The following is a 25049-nucleotide window of genomic DNA, read 5'->3' as shown; positions in this document are numbered from 1 at the left end:
ATCATCATCGATCGATTGCTGTGATTGTTTGTAGGCTCAGTGCAAATTGCCCGAAAACGTTACCCAACGTTTTACAGGGTATACTTCTTGCCAACAAATTCCTGTTCAACATCCGCCGGAGTCGGTCGGGTGGCTTTGGTGGTGGTCCCACTTGATAGGGACCGTTTTTTTCTTACGTCAACCAGTAAACCGGGCGGTGGCTGTGTGCTTCACACAGTCTCCCTCCGTACAGTGAACGGCGCCACACTGGGAACCCGAGTACGGCTCTGTCGGCAAACGATGGCGGAAGTTGGGACCAGCTCCAGCGGCGATGGAGAATCGCCCGCAACGGACAAACCGAAGGGTACGGTCAAATTTACCGAGGCAGACCTGGCCGCTATCAAACAGACGAGCGATACGTTGAAGGTAAGTTTATATATGCGTTTAATACTCTGTCAGGGTAAGACAGGAAAAAAGTAAGCAGCTGGTCATGACGACGAAGATGTTCTCAGGGGCATATTCTCCGGAAGGAAAAGTTTCGCTATAACGTGTTGAAAAGATGCACACATGTACCTTGGAACCTGTTCCCCAGTCTCCCCCATGTTTCCCATCTTTAGACGCGCCCCAAGTAAAGGCATGGAAAAATCAATATTCGAATGCCCCGTGCTAACACGTCCGCGCGGTGTCTTGTGTGATGCGAGCGAGACCGAGAGCCGAAGAAAGATTGCGAGCAACGTGTATGTGAGAGTGAAGAACGTTACCGAGGTGAAAAAGAGAACGCAACAATCGCATGAATGAGCGAAATCATCCCTTCGCGAAGGGAAGAAGAACCGCGCGGTTCTAGTCAGAACAAATTGACACGCGATATGTAACAACGACGGGGGGAGGAGTGGTTGCACTGGCATGACCTCTTGAGGGAGGGGGGAACGTATGTGTGCTGTGCGTGTTTCGTTGTTTGTCGATTCGGACTGGAGGTGTGATTGACCGGTTGCCCTTTCGTGGTTTTTCCCATCATCCGCCAGCAAGGTATAGGGGCGAGGGAATGACGAGGATTTCGTGCTTATTTACTTACCAAGCACACTACAAACGGTTTGCGAATGTTCAAACCCGCTTACATTTAGGGATCATTGTTTGTCAACTGTTTGTCCGTGGCCTACTGACAAATGGATGCCACGCAATCAGTCATCTGTCCATATGGACATCCTGAAAGTGCTGGAAGGGAAATTGATTGTGGCAAGGCCTCCTCTGTCGTGTATCCTCAAAAGCGAGATGAATATTTTACTTTTATTATGTAGAAGATACATGGCAATCGGTGAGGATGTGGCGGACGGTGATATCAACGCCACAGAAGCAGCAGAGTGGAGGACTGGATTTGTTGAGGGTGTAGGAATGAGTCAGGCGTGTGTGTTCCATTCGAACACGGGATAGGACTTGCTGGTGATGACCGGATTCGATATATTCCCATGAAGTGTGATCGGTTAAATCCGGAATGACCCGGAATCCAGCAGAACACGATTGTCGGGGACGTAGGTATGGAGTCTAGGAGCTGAGTGTGGCTTGGCTATTGATTCAGCAGCGAAGATAGAGGTGTGATCAGGGAGCTTGATGGCACAATTATCGAAACTTGAATGGATCCTGGCATCCGGAACAGGTTCAGCCGGTTGTTTGCTTCCTTCTTAACGATATTGAAATGAATAACAAAGAAAAGGCGTTTGTAGAAGGTTACACCGAGTAGAGGGTTTGGATGACCGCCTTAGCGTTATTTGACTCCATAATCACACATATTCTAATGAACTCTCGACTTTACTTTCATTTTAGCGTAACCCAAAGATGGATTTTAGCAAAGCGGATCTGCTAAAACTGCTCAGCTATCTTGAGGGTGAACTGCAGGCCCGCGATGTCGTGATTGCGGTGCTTAAGACGGAAAAGGTTAAACATCTTCTAACCGCACCACGGTTCAGCAAATCGACCAACTTGAACGATCCACATGCGGCACTGTTTCGCGACCAGCTGGCCGCCAGCGGTAACATTGCCAGCCGACAGTCCTCCATCCAGGCGGCCCATTCCGAGCACGAGATGCGGCTGATGAACGAGCAGCGTAGCGGGGTGCGCGAACAGATGGATTCTCTAGCCGCTCTAGTCATGCAGCAACGTCAAGCGCAGGCAAAAATGATCGAAGCACTAAAGGATGCCGAAGAGCGTCACAAGCGGGTAGTGCAGGAGCTGTACGATGAGCGCCGTAAGCACGAGCACACTACCGCCCAAGGAGACGACATTACGTACGGGTTGGAGATTGAACGTTCTCGGCTGAAGCAAGAACTGGATCACGAGAAGGAGCAGCATAAGGTGCTGGAGATAGAGTTGAAGAAGGTGCAGGAACAGTTCGAGGCAGAAAAGAATCGTCAGAAGCAGATCGTACTCTTGTTGCTTGCCGAGCGCAAAAAGATCATCATCAAATACATCGAGGAACGGAAGCGGAGCGAAGATTTAGCTCAAATACTGTCCGAGGAAAAGCAACGCGTCGATACGATTGCAGAGGGGCTGGAGGAGGAAAGCAAGAAATCGCTCCGAATGGAGGCGGAGATGGAGAAGCAGGCGCTACAGTTTGAGATCGAACGGAAAATGCTGCACCAGAGTTTAGCGAAGGAGGAAAAACGGTACGTATCGCGCGCCGTAGTTAGTAGTGCGACGGTGGCATGGACAGGCACATCGGTAGAAACAGTTTGGGAGATTGTTTGTTGTTTTAGTACTCCGCAGTCTTATCAGCATCACGCTTATTTAGTGGCGTGATAAGAGTGGGACGAGAGATATACAGTTTTATTGACCTTGTGAACGCTTACGTTGGCATAAATCAAAGAGGAAGAGATAATACACTTTTTTGTGTGTATTTTAATGAAAAACCAATCCAAAATTTTAATGAAGGAATATAGGCATTATGGTTTATTTATTTATTATATATTATTTGCTAATGCAAAAATCAATTTTGATCTAATTTTTAAAATTAACTAAAGTTGCTTAGCACATACTGTACCTCATAGATAAATTGTCAGACAATTTATCACGCAACTATTGTAAGCCTTTAAATAATTATAAGTATTATTCATACAGAATTTCCGCCCGGTTTTATACAATTTAATTGTACAATTACTTAGATGACTAATTCAAATGAATATTAGAATCTTGTCCTTTGTGGAATTTTGCATTTTCTGAGGGTAGAAATTTTGTAAATATCGTTTGCAAATGTGGAACTACCGTTCAAATGTCCGATACGGTGTGCTGACGAAAACAAGTTTTATAAAAGCCAGTTTTATAGAAGAGAGCTCAGCAGAAATTCCACTATATAATTGCAAATTTTCTCCTAGCTTCATGTAAAATCCTGTTATATGATAGCAAAGTTATCCGTAAAGCTCGTCATATTCCTCTATCAGTTTGAAAAATTCCTCTGAGTGGCTCCAAACTTCCATTATATGGATCGAAATCCTGTGGTTCGTTAGTTTTTCATGCAGAAGAGCGATGATGGTAGGCTTCGAAAGCTATCTGCGAAAAAATATATAAAATTGAATTGTGGAATCACTTACTGTTGTGGGAATGTTGTGGAGCATTGTCATCGTGTAATGGGATTAGGCTTCAACAATTTGACAGGGTTTGACCGAACGCTTTGTTGAAACTACATTAGGTTCCACAATCGAATTGCAAATTTAAACTTTATGGCTGCAAAGTTCCACAGATTCAAAATATCCATTTTATGGATCAAAATCATGCAATTAGCTTATAATATTAAACATTCTTATAGTTAAAACTCATGTTTAATTTTCAAAATGTTGTTCTTTTGCAGGGTAAAGGATCAGGAACTAGAAATACAGCAGCTTAAGGCGGAAATTGAATTGCTACGCAAGCAAACCGGTATACGACATCCGCTAGTTGCTCCACAGTTACCTACCAAACCGGGCGGTCTCGTACCGTCTCGGCCCTCGATCGGTGGAACACCCGGCGGTGGCGTTTCTTCCACTGGTGTTGCAGCAAGTCCCTCATCGGTTGGTGCGACCGGTAAGATTTACCAATACAGAATTTCGTCATGTTTATTACAAAACAGGTGACAGACCTTCCGATTAGGAAGGATTTGCCGGTCATTTTCAACCATTCATGCACAAAGAGTTCGTTTTTCTGCGAGACTGTTCGGCCGGATGATAATTGATTGTTTCGGTGTTCTTTCACAGTAACTGCAGGAACTATAGGTATTCCGGGACAAATGATTAGTAGCATGGCAACAAAAGTTGTACAACCGACTGCAACCGTATCGAGCGTTCCCGTTTCGGCACCAAGTAATGAACATTCTAGTATTTCAACATACAATTTGCTTGCATTTTAAGTGTTCATTCAGTGTGTTTTGGTCGAGAAAAATATTGTTTTGCTTTTGTTTCTTTATATTGCCTGTTTTTGTCATGCTCAGCTTTGAATTACGTATGATTTGTGTTTGGTTTTTGTAATAATCTGCGTGTGTGTTTTCATTCATTTGCGTCCAACAAAAATTAAAACTACTTTCTCGCCTACCCCACAGCCACTGGAATTGCGCGATCAGTCTCACCAGGGCAACTCATAAGACAGACGGCCATTTCGCAACTTTCCATCACTTCGCCTCCAATAGTCGGTAGTGGTCCCGGTACTGCGGGCCCAGGTACGGTTGGAACTGGAACAAACGCTTCCGGCGTACCAGCTGGAACAGCTTCGGATACCTACGCAAACACACCAACGGGGAAGGTAAGTGACCGCATACAGTTCATACAGCTTTCAAGCAAAAAACCGTGGATCATTTTCATTACTCAATTTGCTTGCATTGAGTATGACGTGTTACTTTTTGGTTTCGTTTTGTTTCGTTCGTTTGTTTTGTTTTTACTTTTGCAAATTTGTTTCATTACGAACCTAAAGAGGGGACAGTTTGGTTTGGGACAGTTTTTGTTACAACACCTATGCACTGGTTGTAGACAAGTCGTTCGGTTTTCTTTAATTTAAGCCCGCTTAATTTTTGTATGCCTTTTTTATTTGTTGTTGCGCGTGACAGTTTTTTTTTTTGGTACTTTCGGTCACTTGTTTGCCTCTAACACTAACTCATTCACCTTGCTAATCTAATTATAATTGCTGCTAATCTAATTATAAATAATAATCCATTACTTACTCACTACCGTACCTGATTCAGATTCGAATTTGATCCTTTCGGTCGATTTTTGTAATTTTAAAAGAAAGTTAATTAAAACGAATAGGTTTTTATGATATAACTTTGGTTGAATGGTTTCAGTTTAGTTCGACATGTCTAAAACGGTTAAACTCATTAAAGCAGTAGCTCACATTACACATTCTAAAACTTCACATTATAGATATTAGGTCATTAACTTAACACACGTGGCGTTTTTTCAAGACTGGTTTAAGTTGTATTTAAGAGCAGCCCAATGCACACACCACCGAAACAGACCATCTAAATGTAACGCTTCGTAACGCTTCTTTGACTGTTTCTCTTTATTTAGCTGTTCTTGTGGGTCTGACCGAAACAATCAGACCTTCCAAAGCATTTGTTGAAACGTAAAGTACAGTAATTTGGTTAATAATATCCCAAACATCGAGAAATATTGTTTTTGCGCCACAACCAGAGTTAGGAATTATTTACTGTGAAACTTAATATTCCGTTTCCCTTAATTTTCGGCCTGTTTCGTTGGTGTGGCTCGAATTTTTTCTCGTTGCGGGAAGTTTTTTGTCATTCTTCATATTACTTTAATGCGCTTTGGTTCTTTTAAGCTATCCGCTGTCTTAAAACATGTAAAAAATAAAGACCAATGCAAACGTATTTCCTAACAGCAGTACTTAGAGTTACATAATCTTAAAAATATTTTTTAAATGCCTAAAACCATGTAAACGTTTTTGAAAACCACTGCTGAACTAGCCACAAATTAAGTTGCAGACCTAATATCAATCTTTACGTACCGTGTTCCAGTAGTCAGACTCTTGTATCATACGTTAAAGACGTTAGCAGCTGTAGGGTTCTGTATTTAATTTTTCACTCGTTCATGTAGATATTAGACGCAATCATTTAAAAATAAAACATATTGAATACAGGCGTTTACCCCGTTTCTAAATAGCTAATTTTATTTTTCTCATTTTATTTTCCTTCCTATATATTTAACAAAATTATTACCCACAATAATCCAATTAATTAAAATGCGTCATTTGCATTGCGTGTAACGATTGGTGCAAACTAAATGGTAATGGAAACTCGTACATGCGCGTGTTTGCGTTTCATTAACCCTAAAACAATGCTTTCCTGCTTCGTGCGGCTGCCCACTGTAGTGAACTTATAAGGCAATGTTTATTTTTATTTACAATCAGTTTTGGATATATGCCATAACCGCAACAGGGCGCCTCATGAGTGCTGCTAACTTGAATTAAGTTATTTATATTTTTTAACGAATTTTTTCCCTTATTTGTGTTGGGACAAGAACAAAGATAGAACATGGAAATGTAATAAGAACGTACGTGCGTACCTTAACAAACTAACACACTGTTGCCTCAACTAATAATGATTACTAATGTGAAAGTAGAATGGATTCAATGGTACGATGTTGAGCAACATACACACACAGGTGATACAAGGGAAAATTGTAAACAAATTGTGCTGAGAGATTTATAAAATAACAATATTTATGCTCATATTTTCTAAAGCCGCGCTGTTATTGTACATTTTTATGTTTATACCTTGTCTTTGTTTGTTAGTTATTTTGATATATATTCTTTGCCGCGCTTAGAAGTGGGTCTGTAGCCGTTATACACTTTTTTTCTTTTAAAACCCCAAAATGGCATTTAATCAATAGAATGTTAATATGAAGATGATTTATCTATCGGTGTCATGAAACATGTTGTTCGAATGTAGAAAACCCCCAAATAAATACATTTAACGAATCGAAAATTTGGCCGTAACGCTTGTAATTGAAGCCCCAACACACAGAGGTGTACACTGAGCGAAATAAGAATTGCACAGCCATGTTTTTTGACGATATCTACGAACTTTATTAACCGATCCGGCTTGTTTAAGTTTAGAATGTTAGTTCAATCTATTTTAAACATTTTTGAATCATTGTATGGATATTTTTGCGAATTATTTACATTTAAAACCCTATAAATTCACGAAAAAAGGGAATGAATCTTTCGGATAATTGCTAATAAGAAGTGCTTTCTGGGCCAATTTTGCTATTTTCCAGGGTAAAAAAAAAAACAAAAAAACAACATTGCAATAAAAGTTCCCCACCAGATACAGATCTAATGTGTTGGCCATTCATATCCTTCAAGTTTTTGTGTGAAAAACATTATCCATGTGGAAACGTACAAAAAGGCCAAGTAAAACTCGTTTTGATCGATTATGATTATGTCTAACATATAGACAGATGGCATTATTTGTCTTCAGTGTCCTTAAAATCAACGCCAGTTGGAGCTCTTCTCCACGAGAAAAAGATATTCAAATAATCAGAGTATCACCATCAATGTTATGGCACATGTTAAAATCAGGCTCTTCGTGGAAATCTTACCTTTATTTTTGTCAATGATTGGGATCATCAAGCACTTCATGTTCGCATTTTAACACTCATCTGTCGAGGAAATATGTCGGCCAAAATGTTCCGATTGAGGTTATCCATGACGTTCTGTAAAGTTGATTTTGCTGAGCGATTATTGTGCCGCTTCAAATTTTCATTGCTTAACAATGTCTCTTCTGGTTTACTAATATAAATTATCTCAAATCGCACCGTATTTTAGCTTTATTTTCTACATAAAAATATGTAGCAGCCATTATACCAAATTTTCAAGAACCGCATGATTTTTTTTAGTGTCTCCTTAGTGCCTGGAAGCTATTCTGACCGTTTTCACTCGAAAAGAAGCCTGCATTATTGTTTGATTTCATATATATCTTTGCTCCTAACTTTGGAGGCTACACTCGGCCTATTGATGCTTAACGTTTTTTGTATGAAACTTTATCTCTAATGAGAATTAACCGAAGTTGACAAAAGTTAAGAAAAATGGCGCAGGATGTATTTTTAGCAAGGTGGTGCTATTTTAATTTTATTATGGTACTATTTTCCATAAATTTATCGACAAAAATGTGAACAGTTCGCAAAAATTTCGACGCATTGACACAATACTGTTTAAAATATATTGAACGAAGATTCTAAATGAAAAAAAAGCAGAATTAATTTATAAATTTTGAACATAGTGTCAAAAAAAAAAAATGGTGACGCTGTTCGTATTTCGCTCAGTGTATACATATACACATATATACACGTACACACACGAACAACGAAAAGGAATCTAAAAACAGTAAAAAATTCACCAACGAACTTGTTTTCTGTGTGCACATCACTTTAACATCGAAACCACCTTCTGCCGGACCCTCCCCACCACAGATGGCGAGCACGGGCGTACGTAAGGCGGCCGGCATTGCAGCGGCTACGGTAATCAGCGGTGGAGGAGGAGCATCAGCAGCAGCACCGGGCACGATGAGCCCACTATCCGGCTCATCAACGGCCACCATCAAGAAGACAATAATTTTGCCGGTGGGTGGTCGCGGAGTGCCGCCACCGATCCCACCCAACAAGCCGCAGATACCACCGAAACTGTCTGGTGTGTCGGCCGTGGCAGCCGTGGCAGCCGGTGCCGTTTCGTCCCGTATTCCTTTTCTCAGCAACAGTGGTAGCAGCAGTAGCAGCAGCAGCAGTGGGAGCAGCACTGGATCGATCAGCGGTGGGAATGGGAGCATCACCACGACCCCTGTTAGCCCCGTCAGCAGTAGTATCGGCAGTAACGCACTCAGTAGCACGGCCACCGCCAGCAACAGTTCGTCCGCCATCAGTAGTAGTAACAGTGTTAACAGCAATAGTGTGCTACAGTCATGCTCACCAAACACCAATAGCACCACCAACACAACTATTACCAGTACCGCCATATTCTCCCCTTCCAACTCCTCCAATTCCACCACCATGAACATAAACTCACTGAGCAGCACCAATAATGCCGCCAATAATGCGCCAAACGCCTTGCAGCAGCAACATCATTCTCATCCCGTACCGCAGCTCTACACGCACCATCCGCATCACGTTTCTCATCTCGCTCATGGTTCGTCCGGTGTTGCACCGCTGCAACAACAGACACCGTTCAATAATGCTATCGCTTCTCCTACAGTTGCCAGTGCCGGTGGGACCCCAACAGCCACAGCAGCAGCAGCAGCAGCGTCAACAGCCGCCACCACCACAACCAGCCCTATCCAACAGCAAAGTTTTGCGTCGACAGCCCCATCTGCCTCATCCGTATCATCAGCCGCCACCGGTGGGTCATCCGAAATATTGACCGGCTGCGAAGGTGGGATAGTGTAAATGGCTGGCTGGATGGATGGCTGGCTAACACATACATATATTACTATATGACCCAATTCTCTCACCTACAAACACGTGTGCCGCGGTGTGGGCACATCGATCTGATAGTACCGTCTCTGGTACGTGAAGTCGTTATTTTATTTCGCATTAAGCGCAAGCGAATGTCATTTTATTTTTATGGCTTTCTCGGGGGAAATCTGCTTAACGCGTTGCTTAAGTTGTAGCGTACAGTGTAACACTGTTAGAACAATCGGTTTTGTGCGGTACATTATTTTTATTTTATTTCTTGCTTTAAAGTGTTTGTTGCATTAGCACATCCCCGTGCTAAAGTTGGATTTTTGTTTTAAAGTTTTATTTTTTTAAACCTTTTTAACGTAATGTTTAATTTGTCAGTGGTTTATATACTAGTCGCGTCTGTAAATTTAAATACCGATTTTTATTTTACCTATTGACGAAATTTTACGAAAGCTTTCCTTTAACACATTCGCTTATTTGCGTTAAAACATACGACGAAGCACGTTCCGAATCTTGGCACCCCACATAAACGGCAGAAAAATCCTAATCATTCATGTCAACGTGTAACCGATACGAACGTGCAATAATATGCACCGAATTGATTTATCTACTCTTACTAATACACTTTACACCGGAAGCTTAACCCTACCCACTGGAAAACAAGAAATGTTAAAAAAAAGTTAAATCGTGCGCTTGTCCGCCTGTTCGCTTTGCCTAATGCCTCAAACGTCTCGTCAGTGGCAGGACATCTTTAAGCTTTATTTCAATGACCACTTGGGTATTTTAGACATTTTCTTTTCACATAGAACGGCCAGACCGTATCGCTACATTTTATTTGATCTGTTCGTCGTATTTTTATTAGAAATTTTCAAGAAAAACGTGACTATTTGCTGTCGAGTTAATAACATTTAGTTAAGAATAAAAAAAACTCTTCCATAAGCAATTGTTCGATGAACAGAGTTTTTATTTTAAAGTTGACAATCTTTGTGTCGTAAAACTTATTTATTTTATTTAAATCAGCCATAAAAATGTTAAATAAGGCTTTTGTTGTGTACTTATAGTGGAATTATTATATGACTTCAAATATCTTCATAATGAATCTATTTTTTTTTATTTATACTTTGAAAATGACGGCTCTCCGCCGTATCGTCACATAATGATCATATTATATCAGACTTTTGCATAATTTGCAGCTGAATAGTAAATTTTTTTGTCTAAAGGGAGCTTGTTTTTGAAGAGATTCAATGCATGATCAGGATAGGGATTCGATTGAAAATACTTTTGCCAGTCTTCACTTACGTTTGCCTGTATAATTGTTTGAATAAAACAAAAGTGAGTAAGAAGCCATTCGTTTGATTTTTTTTTTTTGAATTTATTACTTGACTTTGTAAAAAGATGTAACAACAGTTCGCAGACCTATGTCGAAGGTTATTATTTACTTTTCACATTTTTTAAAAATTCATGAAAGACGGCCAGCTCATATTGCTGGAAAACTCATTTGCGTAATAATAAATATAAGTTCTATAAAACGGAAAGGCGACAAAACGGCGTCTCACTTAATAATAAATAAATGAAACAGAAAATGCTTATTTTCATACAAAAAGTACGTTTGACACCTGATAAACTAACGTAAATAAAGGTGTAACAAGCTATAAAAAATTTAAAAATTTCTCATCTAATTTTTATTAGCTGGACAACAATTAGGCTCATGTTTTTTGAAAAATTCATGCAAATACGACGAGCAGATTAAAAGGTTTTAGTTTTCTTATCTGGGAAAATGTTAACTCCTATACAAAATGTATGACCTACCCGGGTATAGGTGGTTATAGGAGCAAGGGCGTATTTTTGGTCATTGAAACAAAGCTTAAATAGAATAGCTTTTTTGTTGAGAAATTATATTTTTCAACCGTTTTTCACATCACTCCAACCCCTTTTCAAAGGTGTAGCTAGTCGTAATACATTTGCTTCCCGAAATGTGTTTTTGGTATTTCGATTCTTAAACCTTTTTTTTTAATGTGCAGCAATAATCCCAGCTAGTTTTATGTTAGTGTTATAGTTTAATGCTTTAAAGGTGCAACAATGTGCATTTCATATTCATCCCAACTCAAAGAAAAATATCATCACCATCAATGTATCACACATACCATCACACATTAGAGAACTGTTGGCTAATGGTGTCACACTATAATAATATACAGGACAAACATAACAACATGTGCAATTGAAATAGATCATATTAGTTTCGCTTTCCCCGCAGAGAAACAGAAATACACACAAAAAAAGCAAGTTAAAATAATAAAACTATTGTACAACATAATGCGCTATACATGAGCAAACAATTATCTTATCCCTGCTGCTCTGCGCCCATGTTCGTCACGCTGATGAAATACTCTGCCTGGTAACTTTATGAGCAATTTAAAACTTAGTGTAAATGTAACGTTGCATAATAGGACACGGTGCATAGTGTAGAGAAAGGAAGGATATACTACGGCGATTAGGATTTGATTAGCTGAAAGGAGGAGGGCTCACAGCTTACGGTTACCGAGTATTATTGCTTATCGCATTAGGAGACAGTGTAGTGGTTTGCGATTGTCCAAGTGTTTCATAACTCACACATCGTACTCAGTTAGTTTTCCCGGTGAAGCAAAAGCAATACTTAGGGGTAATACAACCCCACACAAAGCCTCACACAACACTCACAAATGATGATGATCACTGGAAGTCGCCATAGCGCTGTGTGTTGCAATAGTTTAAAGAAGAAAGCAAGCATGGGCGGCAGCTATGTTAAGCCAAGGTAGTTAGTATAGGAAGAAACTGGCACAGGAAATGTGGAAAGTGCTTCCGTTTGGACGGGTATTGATGGCGGCGGAACAAATCATCCCATATATTAGCGGGAAGCATAACATTGACGGTGTGTGTGTGTGCGTGTGTTTGTATCTCGTAGAAGTATTCTTATACCTTGTAAAAGCAGTGAAACACACTCACAATGTAGAGCGCACCATTCTGCTACTGGTGGCCATTAACCCACTGTTCTAACTGATGCTAATGCTACAAGCGAGAACAATAGTGAATTGCTGTGATTATTAACGTTTTTTTTTTTGTAGAAAAAAAAATCTTTTTAAACATTTACTATCACATTAAGTTACACGACTGTGGTTTACTAGAGAAAGCTGGGATTGTTTTTTTATAATCCTCACTTTCGCAAACGATTCTACTGTTGTGGCTTACGACGTATAGTCTTAACGTTGCCTGTGACAATACAATTGATCTGTGTCTGTTTCATAATTCATCATCCCCGGAGGAATCATTGACTATTTCTATTACACTTAAGTTGATCTGCGTACTTTCTTTTTATCATTCAAATCTGTATGACAGCAAATCACTTGTAGACGGGTCTGTAATTACAACACTGAACTGCTGGCGAAAATTCTCATTTTTCGGTTTCGTTTCGATTGACTAAAAGTGATCTTTTATTTTAAAGCAACCAATTTACTAACAAATTACACTTAAATATGCACAGTGAATAAAAGGAATAGAATCACTAGTGAAACAAAATACCACAACTCTCAACTAAAACGATAGAAGTAAATAATGTATGAATTTACGTCCTGTTTGTGGTAGCAAGCGCATGTTTTTTCCACGATAAAATAAAACACTAAAATATTACTCCACCATCACCATTGCAGGCAGTTGAAGGTGCAGTTACTACGGGTAGAGAAGGTAGTAGAATGGTTTCTTAGTAAATCGGACGTAGGAAACCGAAATATCCGGTGACTGAAATCAGTTTGTTTGAATGGAGAAACTCAATGTGAATGGGTGAATCTACCCTGCCATAAAATAAGCGGTGTGGTGTACGCTTAAAGCATGGAGTTTGTCGTAAAATTTTGCAAAAAAATAAACAAAAGTAGATAAATAACGTGCACTGCAGGCATTGCAAATTGGTAACCGATTGCTGGATGATTGGTTGAATAGAATGTGCCCGCCGGGAGGGGAGTTCCCGTTGCACTGTGCAAATTTGTATGTTTGTAAATTGCTTTTCTTACGGTTTGGTTCGTGTAGCAGTAATAACCATTAGGGGATCTGTAAAGTTAAAAATAAAAATTCATTCACCGTTCCAATAATCGATAGAATTCCTGCAAAAAAAAAAACGATGTAATGAATACCAGCATAAACAGCAAATAAACTTATATATTCTATAAAAAAACACGTATTTCATTTGGATGAACCAAACAAAAAATCCTTTCCCTAATATAAGGCATTGGAGCTTCAAGTTCTTCGTGTAAATATCACATAATATAATGTTTTATTTTAACGATGTCTTTTGTAGAATTTCGCATTTAACCTACACTGTTCGAATTTTACTTTATTCTAGAGATATTTTATTTGGTTTGGAGGTGATTCTATAAAATCGTTGGAGCAAATCATATGCAGAATCCACGTATTTTTCTTTGCGTTCAGCTACATTTTATTATGTAGAAGAGTAATGTAATGTCCAGCTATTTATTTAGGGTCGGCCCGGTGGTACAGGCGACAACGGTGCCGGTCTTCATACGGCAGGACCGGGGTGCAAATCCCATCCGGATTGCACCGTCCCCACGTAGTGAGGACTGAGTATCCAACTACATGGTATCGGGAAGAGTCTAGTTAAGCCATTTGATGGCCGGCGTATCCTTAAAGGTCATCATCGTCGTTAAGCCAAGAAGAAGAAGCTATTTATCTTCTCGATCAGCGCCAAGCATAATCTAATAAAGCCTTTGAAACCAATGCTCCAAGAGAGGCTTGTGTATTTGTTTTCATAAGATGTATTTTTTTCCGAAAAGGAGTGTTGGCCGCAACTATACTGAGTGAACAAACAAACATACGACTAGTGTAGTCATTTTTAACTAAGAATTTATGCACAAAATTGCATTTTATTGTCTGTAGAATGGTTTTTACAGAAAGAATAATTTTGATAGGTACGCATAGCTCATTCTCGTTTAGTTTAATTTGTGAGGTTGGAGTTCTCTAGGGATCTGATCTAATGACAGATAATTTATTATCTGTCATTTGTGGCCTATACTAATAAGTATTTGATTGAAATATCCATTCATCGCTTTTAAATCCGTAACGAGTTTTTCTACGAAGCAATGGGCTCATTTGGAATGACCAACTTCACATGACAAGCTTTCAGATCCCTTAGTTACTATCAAGGGCCAGTGTCAGGGAGATAGAATTGCATGTCTTCCCTTCAATCTGGTGCTAGAGAAGTCCTTCCAAAACTCGGAGGAGGGAAACTTTAAAGATCTTCTTTAATTAGTCAATCTACATACAGGGCGTTCGGGATAATTGTGACAGTCACCTACGGAGAAAGAAAAAAAATGTATGGCAAAATTAATCATCGGGGAAATTTTTTTGTTTTAGAAATAGTAGCTTACCATGTATTTTATTCATTTTATTCTAAATATCCGCCCTCGGCTTCTACTACGGCCTCCACCCGTCTCCGGAACCGGGAACAAGCCCTGACGAAAGTTTTTTGCTGCCAAGCTAGAGGTGCTTTTTGAAGCTAGAGTTTTTTTTAACCAAGCTATAGGTGGCACCACTAGCAACCTACTAACAAATACACACGTTGAGATGGAATGGGTTCTTCGAAGTCGACCAAAGTTGCATCAATCTGTCGTCCAAAGTAAAGATACGCTCGCTTATCCCCCGTAGTGAGGACTGATCATCCAACTACACGGTATCAATAAGTCTATTAAGCCATTAGAAGAAGAAAAGTTGAGAAACGCGCAAAGTGTTGACTGCCAACTGGATTGTAGTATGATCTGAGAAAATCCCACTCAAAACACCTGTTGCGATAAACGAGGATGTACGGATGTGCAGAACATTTATAGACGCAGTAATTACTCAAGCCTCTGAGACTTGGAATCGGGATGTGTGGTAGTATAATAGATGAGTCGCTACAACGACGATGATCTCTACGATGATCTTACACCATTGTGCAGCGAATTAGACTCATCAAGCTCTGGTCATCCGAAGGTGCATTTTTCAGGGATAATGACTCCAAAAACACACGAAACGTACGATACTCTGATTTTGCTGATCGTGCTCTGATTATGTTGTCGGAGGACGCCAATGCACTCGCCATTTTCGAGAGGGACATGCTAAGGATTATCTCTGGCGGTGTGAGGAAGTCGGGCGTATGGCGAAGGAGAATGAACCACGAGCTAGTTGAACTGATTAGCGGTGCTGATACGATGGCTGAGGCACGTGATGAGGATGCCGGACTCATGCCCCACCAGGAAGGTGCTCCAGGAAAGTGAAGTAAAACCTGTCGGAGATCGGATGCAGTTGTGAACGGGGGACTTCAACCTTAGACCGAGTTTTCTGGAAAATCTGGAAAATGGAAAGAAAAAGAAGAAGGCTCTCGTGTGCTGGTCAAGTCATAAGAATGGAATCGAACGCCTGTAGAGTCGTTTTATGTCATCAACATGGACAGAGGAGGTGTGTTAAGTCGAAATAGAGTTGGAGTGATGACATAGCTTGTACTACAGATCATCTTTGCTGTCGTGCAGATAACAAAGATAACAGAATAAAATATAATTCCTTCGTCCGATTCATCCCAGCTGAAGCCGTTAGGGTTAATAGAAATGTCGTACTCGCACACAACTAGCATGCAGCATGTTGCACACAAGCCCACCGTACATCGCGACATGCTCACTGGCCGAATTCGAATATCAAACACAACAGCGGCGGTGTTGTTCACCCATTTAGCAGCACCCGCGCGTTACCATGGTGAGGATGGGCCAAACCTAAACTAAATATTTTCACACCACCACACCAAAGGCAAATGGGGCGCCCCGTGTAAAAGTATGCGCGGCTACACACCACAAACGGCTACGGGGCGGTGTGTGTATTTATTTGTTATCATCCTTTTCGTATCTGCCGTTGAAAGCGTGTGTGGCCGACGACGTGGACAGCGTGGAGGGTTTTGTCCGGCCCAAGTCTGTGTCCTGCAGCATTAAGGCGAACCAGTGTCGAACCTGTAACTGTAGTTGGTGGTGTGCAGTGTGTCATTGTTTGTTGGGGGTAAAAAATAGTTAAAAACAGACTGCAAATCGGCCTACATCACTTCTTGTGGGGCGGTGTGTGTGTGTGTTTCGTGTGTCCTTGCCGAGCTTTAAATAAAATCGTAGAAAAACTGCACCATAACACCAAGCCCAAAAATAAAAAAAAGTCGAAAGAAGATGGCTAAATCTGCATCGTTCCTGTTCGAGGTCCGGGCACGGTCGGCCTCGGTGAAGGCGAAACCCGTCCGCAGTGTAAAGAGTGCTTCCGCTGCAATGCGACCCGTGCCAGCATTTTCGATCGAATCGCTCCAGAAGAACACCTACGTAATGGGGCCACCGAAGGCGCAGAAACGTACCGTATCGTTCCTTCTCACTCGCTCTGTTTCGTTCTTGCGGATTGGTTGCTTTCTTTTTAATTTCACTAATTACTTCTTTTTTTTTTGTTCTAAACACACACAGAGCGATACATGATACAACCGAAGGCGACGTCTTTCAGGATGTATTACGAGCGCGGTGACCTGCCAATCAAGATGGAGTATCTGACCGGTGGTGACAAGATTGCCTGGACGGTCGACATCGACAAGCTGGACTACGGTCTCTATCTGCCACTGTTCTTTGACGGGCTGTCGGAAACACGCCACCCGTACAAAACGTACGCCCGGCAGGGTGTGCAGGACCTGTTGGCACACGGTGGCGACAAGATCTATCCCGTCATTCCGCAGCTAATTATTCCGATTAAGAGTAAGTGCAGCTAGAGAAGAGAGAAAGAGAGACAGTTGTCGCATCTTTTAATGACAATCGATTTTTGTTTCCCATTATCTGTGAGATCGCTCGAGTAATTAATGTTGGTCGCTATTATATCATTTTTTAATTGTTTCTATGTTGTTCTCCGCCCGTCGTAGATGCCCTGAACACACGCAACGTGGAAGTAATGTGCGTTACGTTGAAAATAATTCAGCAGCTCGTAATGTCGTCGGATCTGATAGGACCGGCGCTCGTTCCGTTCTACCGTCAGCTGCTCCCAATGTTTAACGCCTACAAGGTGAAGAACAGTAAGTACCGAAGTAATATATATACACACACACACAAACGCTCGTCAAGTATCCTTTCGATTCGGCGAAACTGGAGCTTCCCGGCTAATGGCATCCACAAAACCGCGAACGACGCAGGCAGTGGGTGTGGGTAGCTTTATCGAGCTAATTTATCGCACAAATTCATATTGATGTGACATTAATGGATTGTCAGAAGGTGGGAAAATGTGCGACTTAAAGGCCGGGCTACATTGATCGTACTCGCAAGCGTAATTTTTATATTCACTAGCGCATCTGGCGGCGACCAGCGCAAGCTAGATGTGGGTATAATTTAAGTGCCAAAATTATTCATGCTTGGTGTCTCATCAATTTTCGACCAGGCTGTCTGTATGCCGTAACACGTGCTATTTTTATATTAAATGTATACAAATAGGCCGGTAAATTTTGCTTACAATTTTATAAAAAAAAAAGTTCTACCAAGCAATATGACAAAGCCGTTCCTCATGAATAAAAAAACTCGCTCTATACTAAAAACCGCTACAATACCAAAACGAACAACCAGTTTCACACACTCTGCAATGTAGTTTAAATGATGAAATAGATGGACAAACCCTACAACAAATTATTTAAGCACTTGTGAAACCTACAAACACTACATTTTTCAATAAAATGTTCAGCTCAATTGCGGCCCCGAGCCGAGCCGGCGATTCACAGACAACAGTTCACACACACACACACACAATTTTCGTTAAAAACAGTTGTACTTACTATTTTTTCATTGCGTCCACTGCTTCCTGCTTGTTCCATGGCTAGAAATACAATATGTATGTTAAATTACCACATATTTTCAAAAAAACATACACGACAAAATATCGAACATACTCACCGAGCTGTTTGTTTACTGGTTTGTGATCAAAATTATAGGCTCCTCGACCCAAAACGCTTTTTGACAGATAAATTATACCAGCCTCTAGCTTCGACCCGCCGCCGCTAGATGGCGTATGCGTTCACAAAAATTACACTCAGGAGTACGATCAATGTAGCCCGGCCTTTAAAAGTCATTCCGTGAACGGCGCCATGACACACGTGACACTGAGCCGTTTTTAAGGGGGGGGGGGGGGACCTCTCGTGCGGGTTTGGTGTGCTTACATGCAGCTTATCTGCTTCGTTCACTTGAATGATCATTTTCGACCTCCAATGGGCAATTTTTTCGTCTACTTTAGGTCACTTAATACACTCTACTCGGCGTGCATGTGTTGAAGCCATTGACATGGGGCTCTTTTAATCGGTCGAGATCGTCCATCTCCGCTGTAATTTATTGGAAAATGAACAATTAGTCAATATTAAAAGATGATGAAATTGTTGCTTATCATAACAAGTACACTTTTATTGACAATTATCAAGGCCATAAAAATTGCATAAAATTAATTTCCTTAGTGGAATGGAGACGCCTGGTGCGTTGTAAAAATAAATCTCCTCTAGGTTGCATTTTGAAAGTGCATTTGCTATCGATCGGTTCTATTTATAAGCTTGGATTCGAGTGCTCAGTATGGCGTTCAAACTGCATGGAAATGTCTTGGAAGAATTTCAAATACCATGCGTGTACTGAGGTTATGCGAAATGCAGGCACGTGTTATAGTGACGCTAGTCTACGGTAGATGGCGCTAGATATAGAAGCAGCTTTTTAAAGGAGTGTATGAAATTAGATGAGAAATTATTGATTTTTATCTATTTAATTCATAGCTTTCATGGAACACGCTATGAATAAACCTAGAAAATAGTAGGAAAGAAATTTCATCTCTTGTATTTATTGCATGAGTTAGTCAAGTTAAAATTTCAATTGGATTTGATAAGATCGGGCAGTTCGCGTTTTCCTAAAAGAAAACCCCACCAAAAAAATCTAATTCTACCGAACGGCTTGTAGAATTTCCCACCCAAAACGGTGCAATCCGTGTCTCGTTTAGTTCTCGTTCCTGTAAAACTCATTAACTATTGATGTGTCCACTTGGTATCATTAATTCTGCCCATTCCGTACCACAGTCAACTCGGGCGATGCCATCGATTACGGCCAGAAGAACAACATGAACGTGGGTGACCTAATTGACGAGACGCTACAGGTGCTGGAGCGGCACGGTGGCGAGGACGCGTTCATCAACATAAAGTACATGGTACCGACGTACGAGTCATGCTATCTAAATTAAACCACCAACGCCGCGCGCTCGATTACGAGTAGCCGGTCTGGTGGATCGATGACTCTAACACGAATGGAGCGAGAAACAGGCGCAAAAGTGGTAAGATGAATGTTGAATAGTGGCTCCCATTTTTTTGTTCGTTATACTAATGATACTAGTGCGACTGCAAGACCTCCAATGACTCGATTCGATATTGCAGGACATTCCCAACGAAACGGATAGAGTCGTGAATCGTTTGTCAAGTGTCAAAGCGTTTTGTGCTTTTAGCTACTCCGGCGGCATATCTACGTTGGGGAAAAAAAAGACAAACGGAGAACGTACATATTTATACACATACAGAGCAACACAAATACACAGTCAACCGACCAAGGAACGGAGCATATTGTGCCAAAATTAGCGTAGACGATTATCGATATCGATTCCCTGTACTTGTAGTAATAACAGACAAGACCACACGGTTCGCCACATACCGAGAATCAGTAGTAGATTAGTTGCAATTGCGATCGGTAGATAGAAAGATTCGTGTTAGGAAGGTAGTGAGTAAACTGTAGGTAATAAAATTGGTGTGTTTTTTAGGTTAGAAATAAGGAAAGAGAAGGACACTACATTATTACGAACACGACATGATTACCATTAGTAATATTATTAGCACAGCATAAGCATGGAAGCAACAAAGATATGCAAGGATTTTATTTCCTTTAGACAAATGTGTTTTTTTTTTAGGATTAGTTGTCAGAATTTTAACAGAAGAGCGACTTAACTCCTTTATCTTTAAATGCAAAGTTTGATAAACTGATTGACTCTTATCAACATATTTTCTATTAAAAACTAATCCATAGGAAAGTTTTGTTACCACAGCAAGTTCATGTGAAGTTATCATAAAGCTTTTTAATAAATTACTTATGTTTCTTAGTGTAAAAGAATGCATTTTGTATTGAATCTGATAGATATAAATTAAATGAGTGTTAAACATAAGGATTTTGGGCAAAATTGTGTACTTACTCTTGGACATCTTTTGCACAACTTTGGGGTTTTCTTATTTATATAGGCTCAACCACTACTTTCTTACCATTTACCACCACCACTACTTACCACTTTCTTGCATACTCTTTTTTCGTATTTCTAAACAAATTAACAAAATATTCATCGACTTTTGTATCAGGTATAGATCCAATTTTGACAAAACAATTAATGAACTGCTTTTGAAGCTTATTTCGTACTAATGAGCTAAGAATGTGGTTCTTGTTCCCTGTGGCAGCGTGACACAGTTGTGCCGGAACCGAGCCGAACCGAGTCGTACAAAATGATCATAGATTCTGTTCAAGCCGTGAAGAGCAGAACAGAAAGTACAGTAAAGTAACGATCACTCTCTGGGTCTTTCCTTTTGTAGAATCGCTCTCACTGCCCCGCATACAATTTCAGTTACTGTTCTGTTACTTTAATTTTATACTGTTTCTGTTGCGCTTGTAGAAAGGTTAGCTCGGATCGATTCTTTAAAAGAAACGTCAAAGTTCCATGGCATTAGTATGCCAGCTGCCTATCACTTCACAGTATTTTCCGACAGTAAAATGTATTAAAATCCCAAAAATCGTAATTGGTTGGTGTATTTGGCGATCATTCCGTACCCTTGGGTTAAAGTCAGATGTATCGGGAAGCAATAAAACTAACTTCCAGTCGAAACCGTACAGGATATACACAATCACAAGGAGTGGACAATCACTCTTGACAATAATCGGTTGACTGCACTTATGAAAAACGAATTTGTAAGAGCTGAAAACTAGCTAACACAATTGATGGGCACTCGGAATCGAAATTTCGGTATCGTTCCGATTTCTTGTTCGGAATCGGTTCTGATTCCGATTCTGTTTTCGGAATCGTTTCTGGTTCTGGAATAAATTGTGGAAATGATCCAGGAACCAATCCTGGAACCGATTTCAGTACCGATTCCGTTTCTTCGAATTGATTCCAATTTCTAGCACCGATTTCTTGCACCGAACTACCATGCAAAGACGGACTATTTTCTAAAGCAAGCGTTATTTTGATGGATTTTTTCGAAGAGCCTAAAATCAGTTTTTATCACATTTTAATTGAAGTTCGGTGTGATGCAATGGAGAGAGCTTTCACCTGCCATTTCTGCCCTCCTGGACTGCACCTAAGGAAAGAAAAAAATATTATTTATGAGTTTAGTTTCACTTACGCATCCACCTTTTGTCCGCAGTCAGCAATACATTCTTCCTGAGCGATTCAAAAAATGATTTCATGCAATTCGATTCATTCTTTAATCCCCTTTACACATTTTGCCCGTGATTGTCTTGAGACGGGCAAGCGGAGTGTTTTTGCTTTGCTATTCCAGAGACCAGAGTCTGATGGGCAATTTTGTTTTCGTCAGTTTTCTTTCGTTCTTGTTGTTTTTGTGAAATATTTTTCTTTCTTCCGGTTTAGCTCATAAACTACAAAGAACTGTAAAAAATGTGACAATTTTTTGAACAATTTTTGCAAAATAACTAGTCACTTACAGGGTTTAAATAGTTGCAATACCATCCCAAATTCGTTCCAAAAACTGTTCTTCAAAGTATCATCCAAAAACAGAGTAATGATAAAAACTGATAACAGTACGATTAACACCGCACTGTAGTATAAGTAAAAGAGAAATGTAGAACAAGAATAAAAAAAAAACAAATTTAGGGAACAAATAAATTTCTTTCCATTTTCCGTTCATTCTACTTCAAAACAGCAATGAAAGAAATAAGTCACATTCTTGTTTTGAAAATAGACATCTCGATTGGTTTTTTTTTAAATCTGCTTTGTTTTGCTATACTACTATACACTTAATCATTTCCGTTTTCTGGTTTTCCTACCTTCTGCCCGCCTTTCTGTTTCACCCCCTCCAAAAAAGATGGGTTAACGAAGGGTTTAATAAAAAGTCCCTTAGCCTTTTCTTATCCTGTGACCCAATAACATTCGTACCAATTTTTGCTAGTTCCTCGAACTCCTACTCATTAACAGACTCGGAACAATGTGCTTACGCTTATGGATAACAATCAGTACAATTTTGTTGCCCTTCGGGAGGGTGATGAAGGGTTTTTGTTGGGTAAGGGATTTATGAATACAAAAAAAAAACACAAGAAACCTTCTCGTTTATCAAACAACACTTTTAAAAAATGCATCAAAAGTCAAAAAACTAAATCTTCCTGTAGTGTGCTTGTTAGAATCTGTTTTGGGAGAACCATTTTTATCTGTGCATTGTTCCTGTTTTGAAACGCGGAAGCGGTCTTCCGCTTATCACTTACATCGAACCTCAATTCCTTAATTTGTTTTGTACCGTAGAAAAGAAAACACAAAATAAAACGACCCGTTCCCTAACAACTCTTTCGAGCGCTAATTATGTGCTCCGTAAAGAAGTGGGGATTACACCACCACGGCCAGGAACACATCACATCGCTTTGCTGCATATAAACACTGTGTGTGTATGTTAAAAAACGGAAACCGGAAAGGTCTCTTCTACAAAGTGTGTGGAGTAATGTTTGTGCCCATGGTGTTTCCTATTTTTGTTTGCATCTCTAAGAGAGCCTCTCTACGTGCTGCTGTTGTCCGCTAGTAGTAGCTGAGTGCATAAAGCTTCTCGTTCTAACAACACATTTTTTTTCTTAATTTTTGGGTTGGTGCACAACACTGCGCTAGAAAAAACTATCAGTGCGTAGTACTGAAACTCTGGTTGATTTTTCTTTTCTCTAGAGAAGATTCGATGCCGGAATATCTTGCCGTGACATATCAGCATCAGCTCCTACTCTACATCCGTGTAATGGTTCTATCACAATGTCGTACACGATGCGATCCTATCTCTCGTCCCCTCTTTCTCTCTTTCTAACCCTGAAAGCAGTGCAGATGTTTCGGATTATGGTCCGAGCTCGACTGCTGGAAGTACTGCTGGCACAGCTCGTTGAACGGTTTTGGGCCGCACAGGCAGCAGTAGCTGGCGTACAGCGGTGAATCCTTCGTCGTCAGCTGACGGATGATGTCCGGTGTCACGCGACCATGCACAAAGGTGGAACGGTTTTCGTCGCTCGCCGCCGGTGGCGGTTGTTCCGGGAGCTCTACCTCCGATAAGTAATGCCGCAGGGTGAATCTGACAAGAGAAAAAGTAAAAAGAGACGAACAAGTCAGAATATTCGGGTTATGTCAGATCAGATCATGCAATTTGGAGCAGATGATTAAGCGGAATCGTTCGTTCATCCGTTCGCTATGGTGGTTGAGTTTTTGGTAGGATTTTATCTCTTCTTTCCGTAACTCAATTTCTCTTACTCGAAGAGTCACTCAAAAGTTCTATTAACTTAACATTCCCATTAAACAATCATCCGACGCCTAGAAGCACCTGTTAGAAATTAAAATCGTCCCAACATTCGTTCCCAAGCTCGGAAGCTACAGCCGAAATGCATTCGAATGCAAATTTTCTACTTGAAGCGAAAACTGTACGCCAACGTACCACTGAACCGAACGAGTGGCCAAGAAGTAGCACGGGTAGATGATATGTTAATTTAATTTCTCGCTCTAACTTAAAATAGAAACTTTCCTGCCGCATCCTTCCCACATCCGGAAGATCCAGTCGCGCTCAATTCGATATGCCGGACCAGTAAGGTCCGGGGACACCTTCTTTTGAAGTGACGGAGTGAAGCAAGTAAGTACGCTCAAGTTAGATTAAACGTACTTTACCGAGCATCGTAATTGTCGGACGTCGGGCTGCAGCCACGTAAGGAGTGCGCCCGTTAAAGATAGCTGCTGGGATCGTTACAACTTTTTGCCCAACCGTATGCTTCGATCGATCCAGAAACCGTCCAGGGTTTCGTCCGGCTGCCCGGGTTTATAGTAGGGATGGGTATTTTTTCCCATTTTATTTTATTGCATTTTTCTGCAAGCATCATACAGTATCGAGATGTTGCTCTGCAAGTGATTCAGCAGCACCTTCAGTACAAGGCAAGCCATGACGACGGTACACCCAGACGGACGGATGCAGTTGACCGTGCAGAGTGTAAAATTGTTCTTCGACGATGGTGACGGAAGTTTCATAAACAATTTCGTTCCCATAAAGCAAGAACTAATTAATGCGAGCTCGCCGACTCATGGTGAGTAGTTTGTGGAATTTTGATTTGTTTGCGTGTGTGTGTGTGTGAAGAGTAGTTGTAGAAATTGTAAGTTCCTGGAGGTCACTGTTTCGTAGGTATGTTATTACAGTGAAACTACTCAGCTTTTTGGACACACTCAAGCATGATAGGTTCTAGTTGAGTACATTAGCAGGGTAAAAGCACTCTATTAATATATAATAATTGTTCACACTTTAATGGGACGCAAATGAAGCCTTAAATGAAGACTTTAAGACATCGATTT

At 40.5% G+C, this 25049-nt stretch overlaps 4 protein-coding genes across 4 annotated transcripts in view; 3 read left to right on the top strand and 1 right to left on the bottom strand.

Annotated features, from left to right (window-relative positions):
* The window catches only part of LOC126556033 (fatty-acid amide hydrolase 2), a 526247-nt gene that overhangs the window by 143941 nt on the left and 357257 nt on the right, over positions 1-25049 (top strand). The window lies entirely within an intron of this gene.
* Positions 111-9396, top strand: LOC126568839 (CTTNBP2 N-terminal-like protein). The gene is made up of 7 exons (XM_050225493.1): positions 111-405; positions 1798-2636; positions 3815-4026; positions 4197-4301; positions 4538-4737; positions 8418-9126; positions 9193-9396. The coding sequence occupies exons 1-7, from the start codon at positions 280-282 to the stop codon at positions 9381-9383; spliced, it is 2382 nt and encodes a 793-aa protein (XP_050081450.1). The 5' UTR covers positions 111-279; the 3' UTR covers positions 9384-9396.
* LOC126556276 (parkin coregulated gene protein homolog) lies at positions 16610-19676 on the top strand. The gene is made up of 4 exons (XM_050211513.1): positions 16610-16796; positions 16904-17185; positions 17347-17496; positions 19516-19676. The coding sequence occupies exons 1-4, from the start codon at positions 16622-16624 to the stop codon at positions 19674-19676; spliced, it is 768 nt and encodes a 255-aa protein (XP_050067470.1). The 5' UTR covers positions 16610-16621.
* Positions 23532-25049, bottom strand: part of LOC126556035 (cytochrome b5 reductase 4) — a 49941-nt gene continuing 48423 nt past the window's right edge. Inside the window, exon 5 of the mRNA XM_050211200.1 lies at positions 23532-23793. Coding sequence (XP_050067157.1) covers positions 23532-23793 — 262 coding nt within the window. The remainder of the gene's footprint in view (positions 23794-25049) is intronic.

The sequence above is a fragment of the Anopheles maculipalpis genome, chromosome 2RL (genome assembly GCF_943734695.1).
Source record: "Anopheles maculipalpis chromosome 2RL, idAnoMacuDA_375_x, whole genome shotgun sequence".
NCBI classification, from domain to species: Eukaryota; Metazoa; Arthropoda; class Insecta; order Diptera; family Culicidae; genus Anopheles; species Anopheles maculipalpis.
The sequence above is the reverse complement of the archived record's forward strand: the minus strand, read 5'-3'. Positions and strand labels throughout refer to the sequence as shown.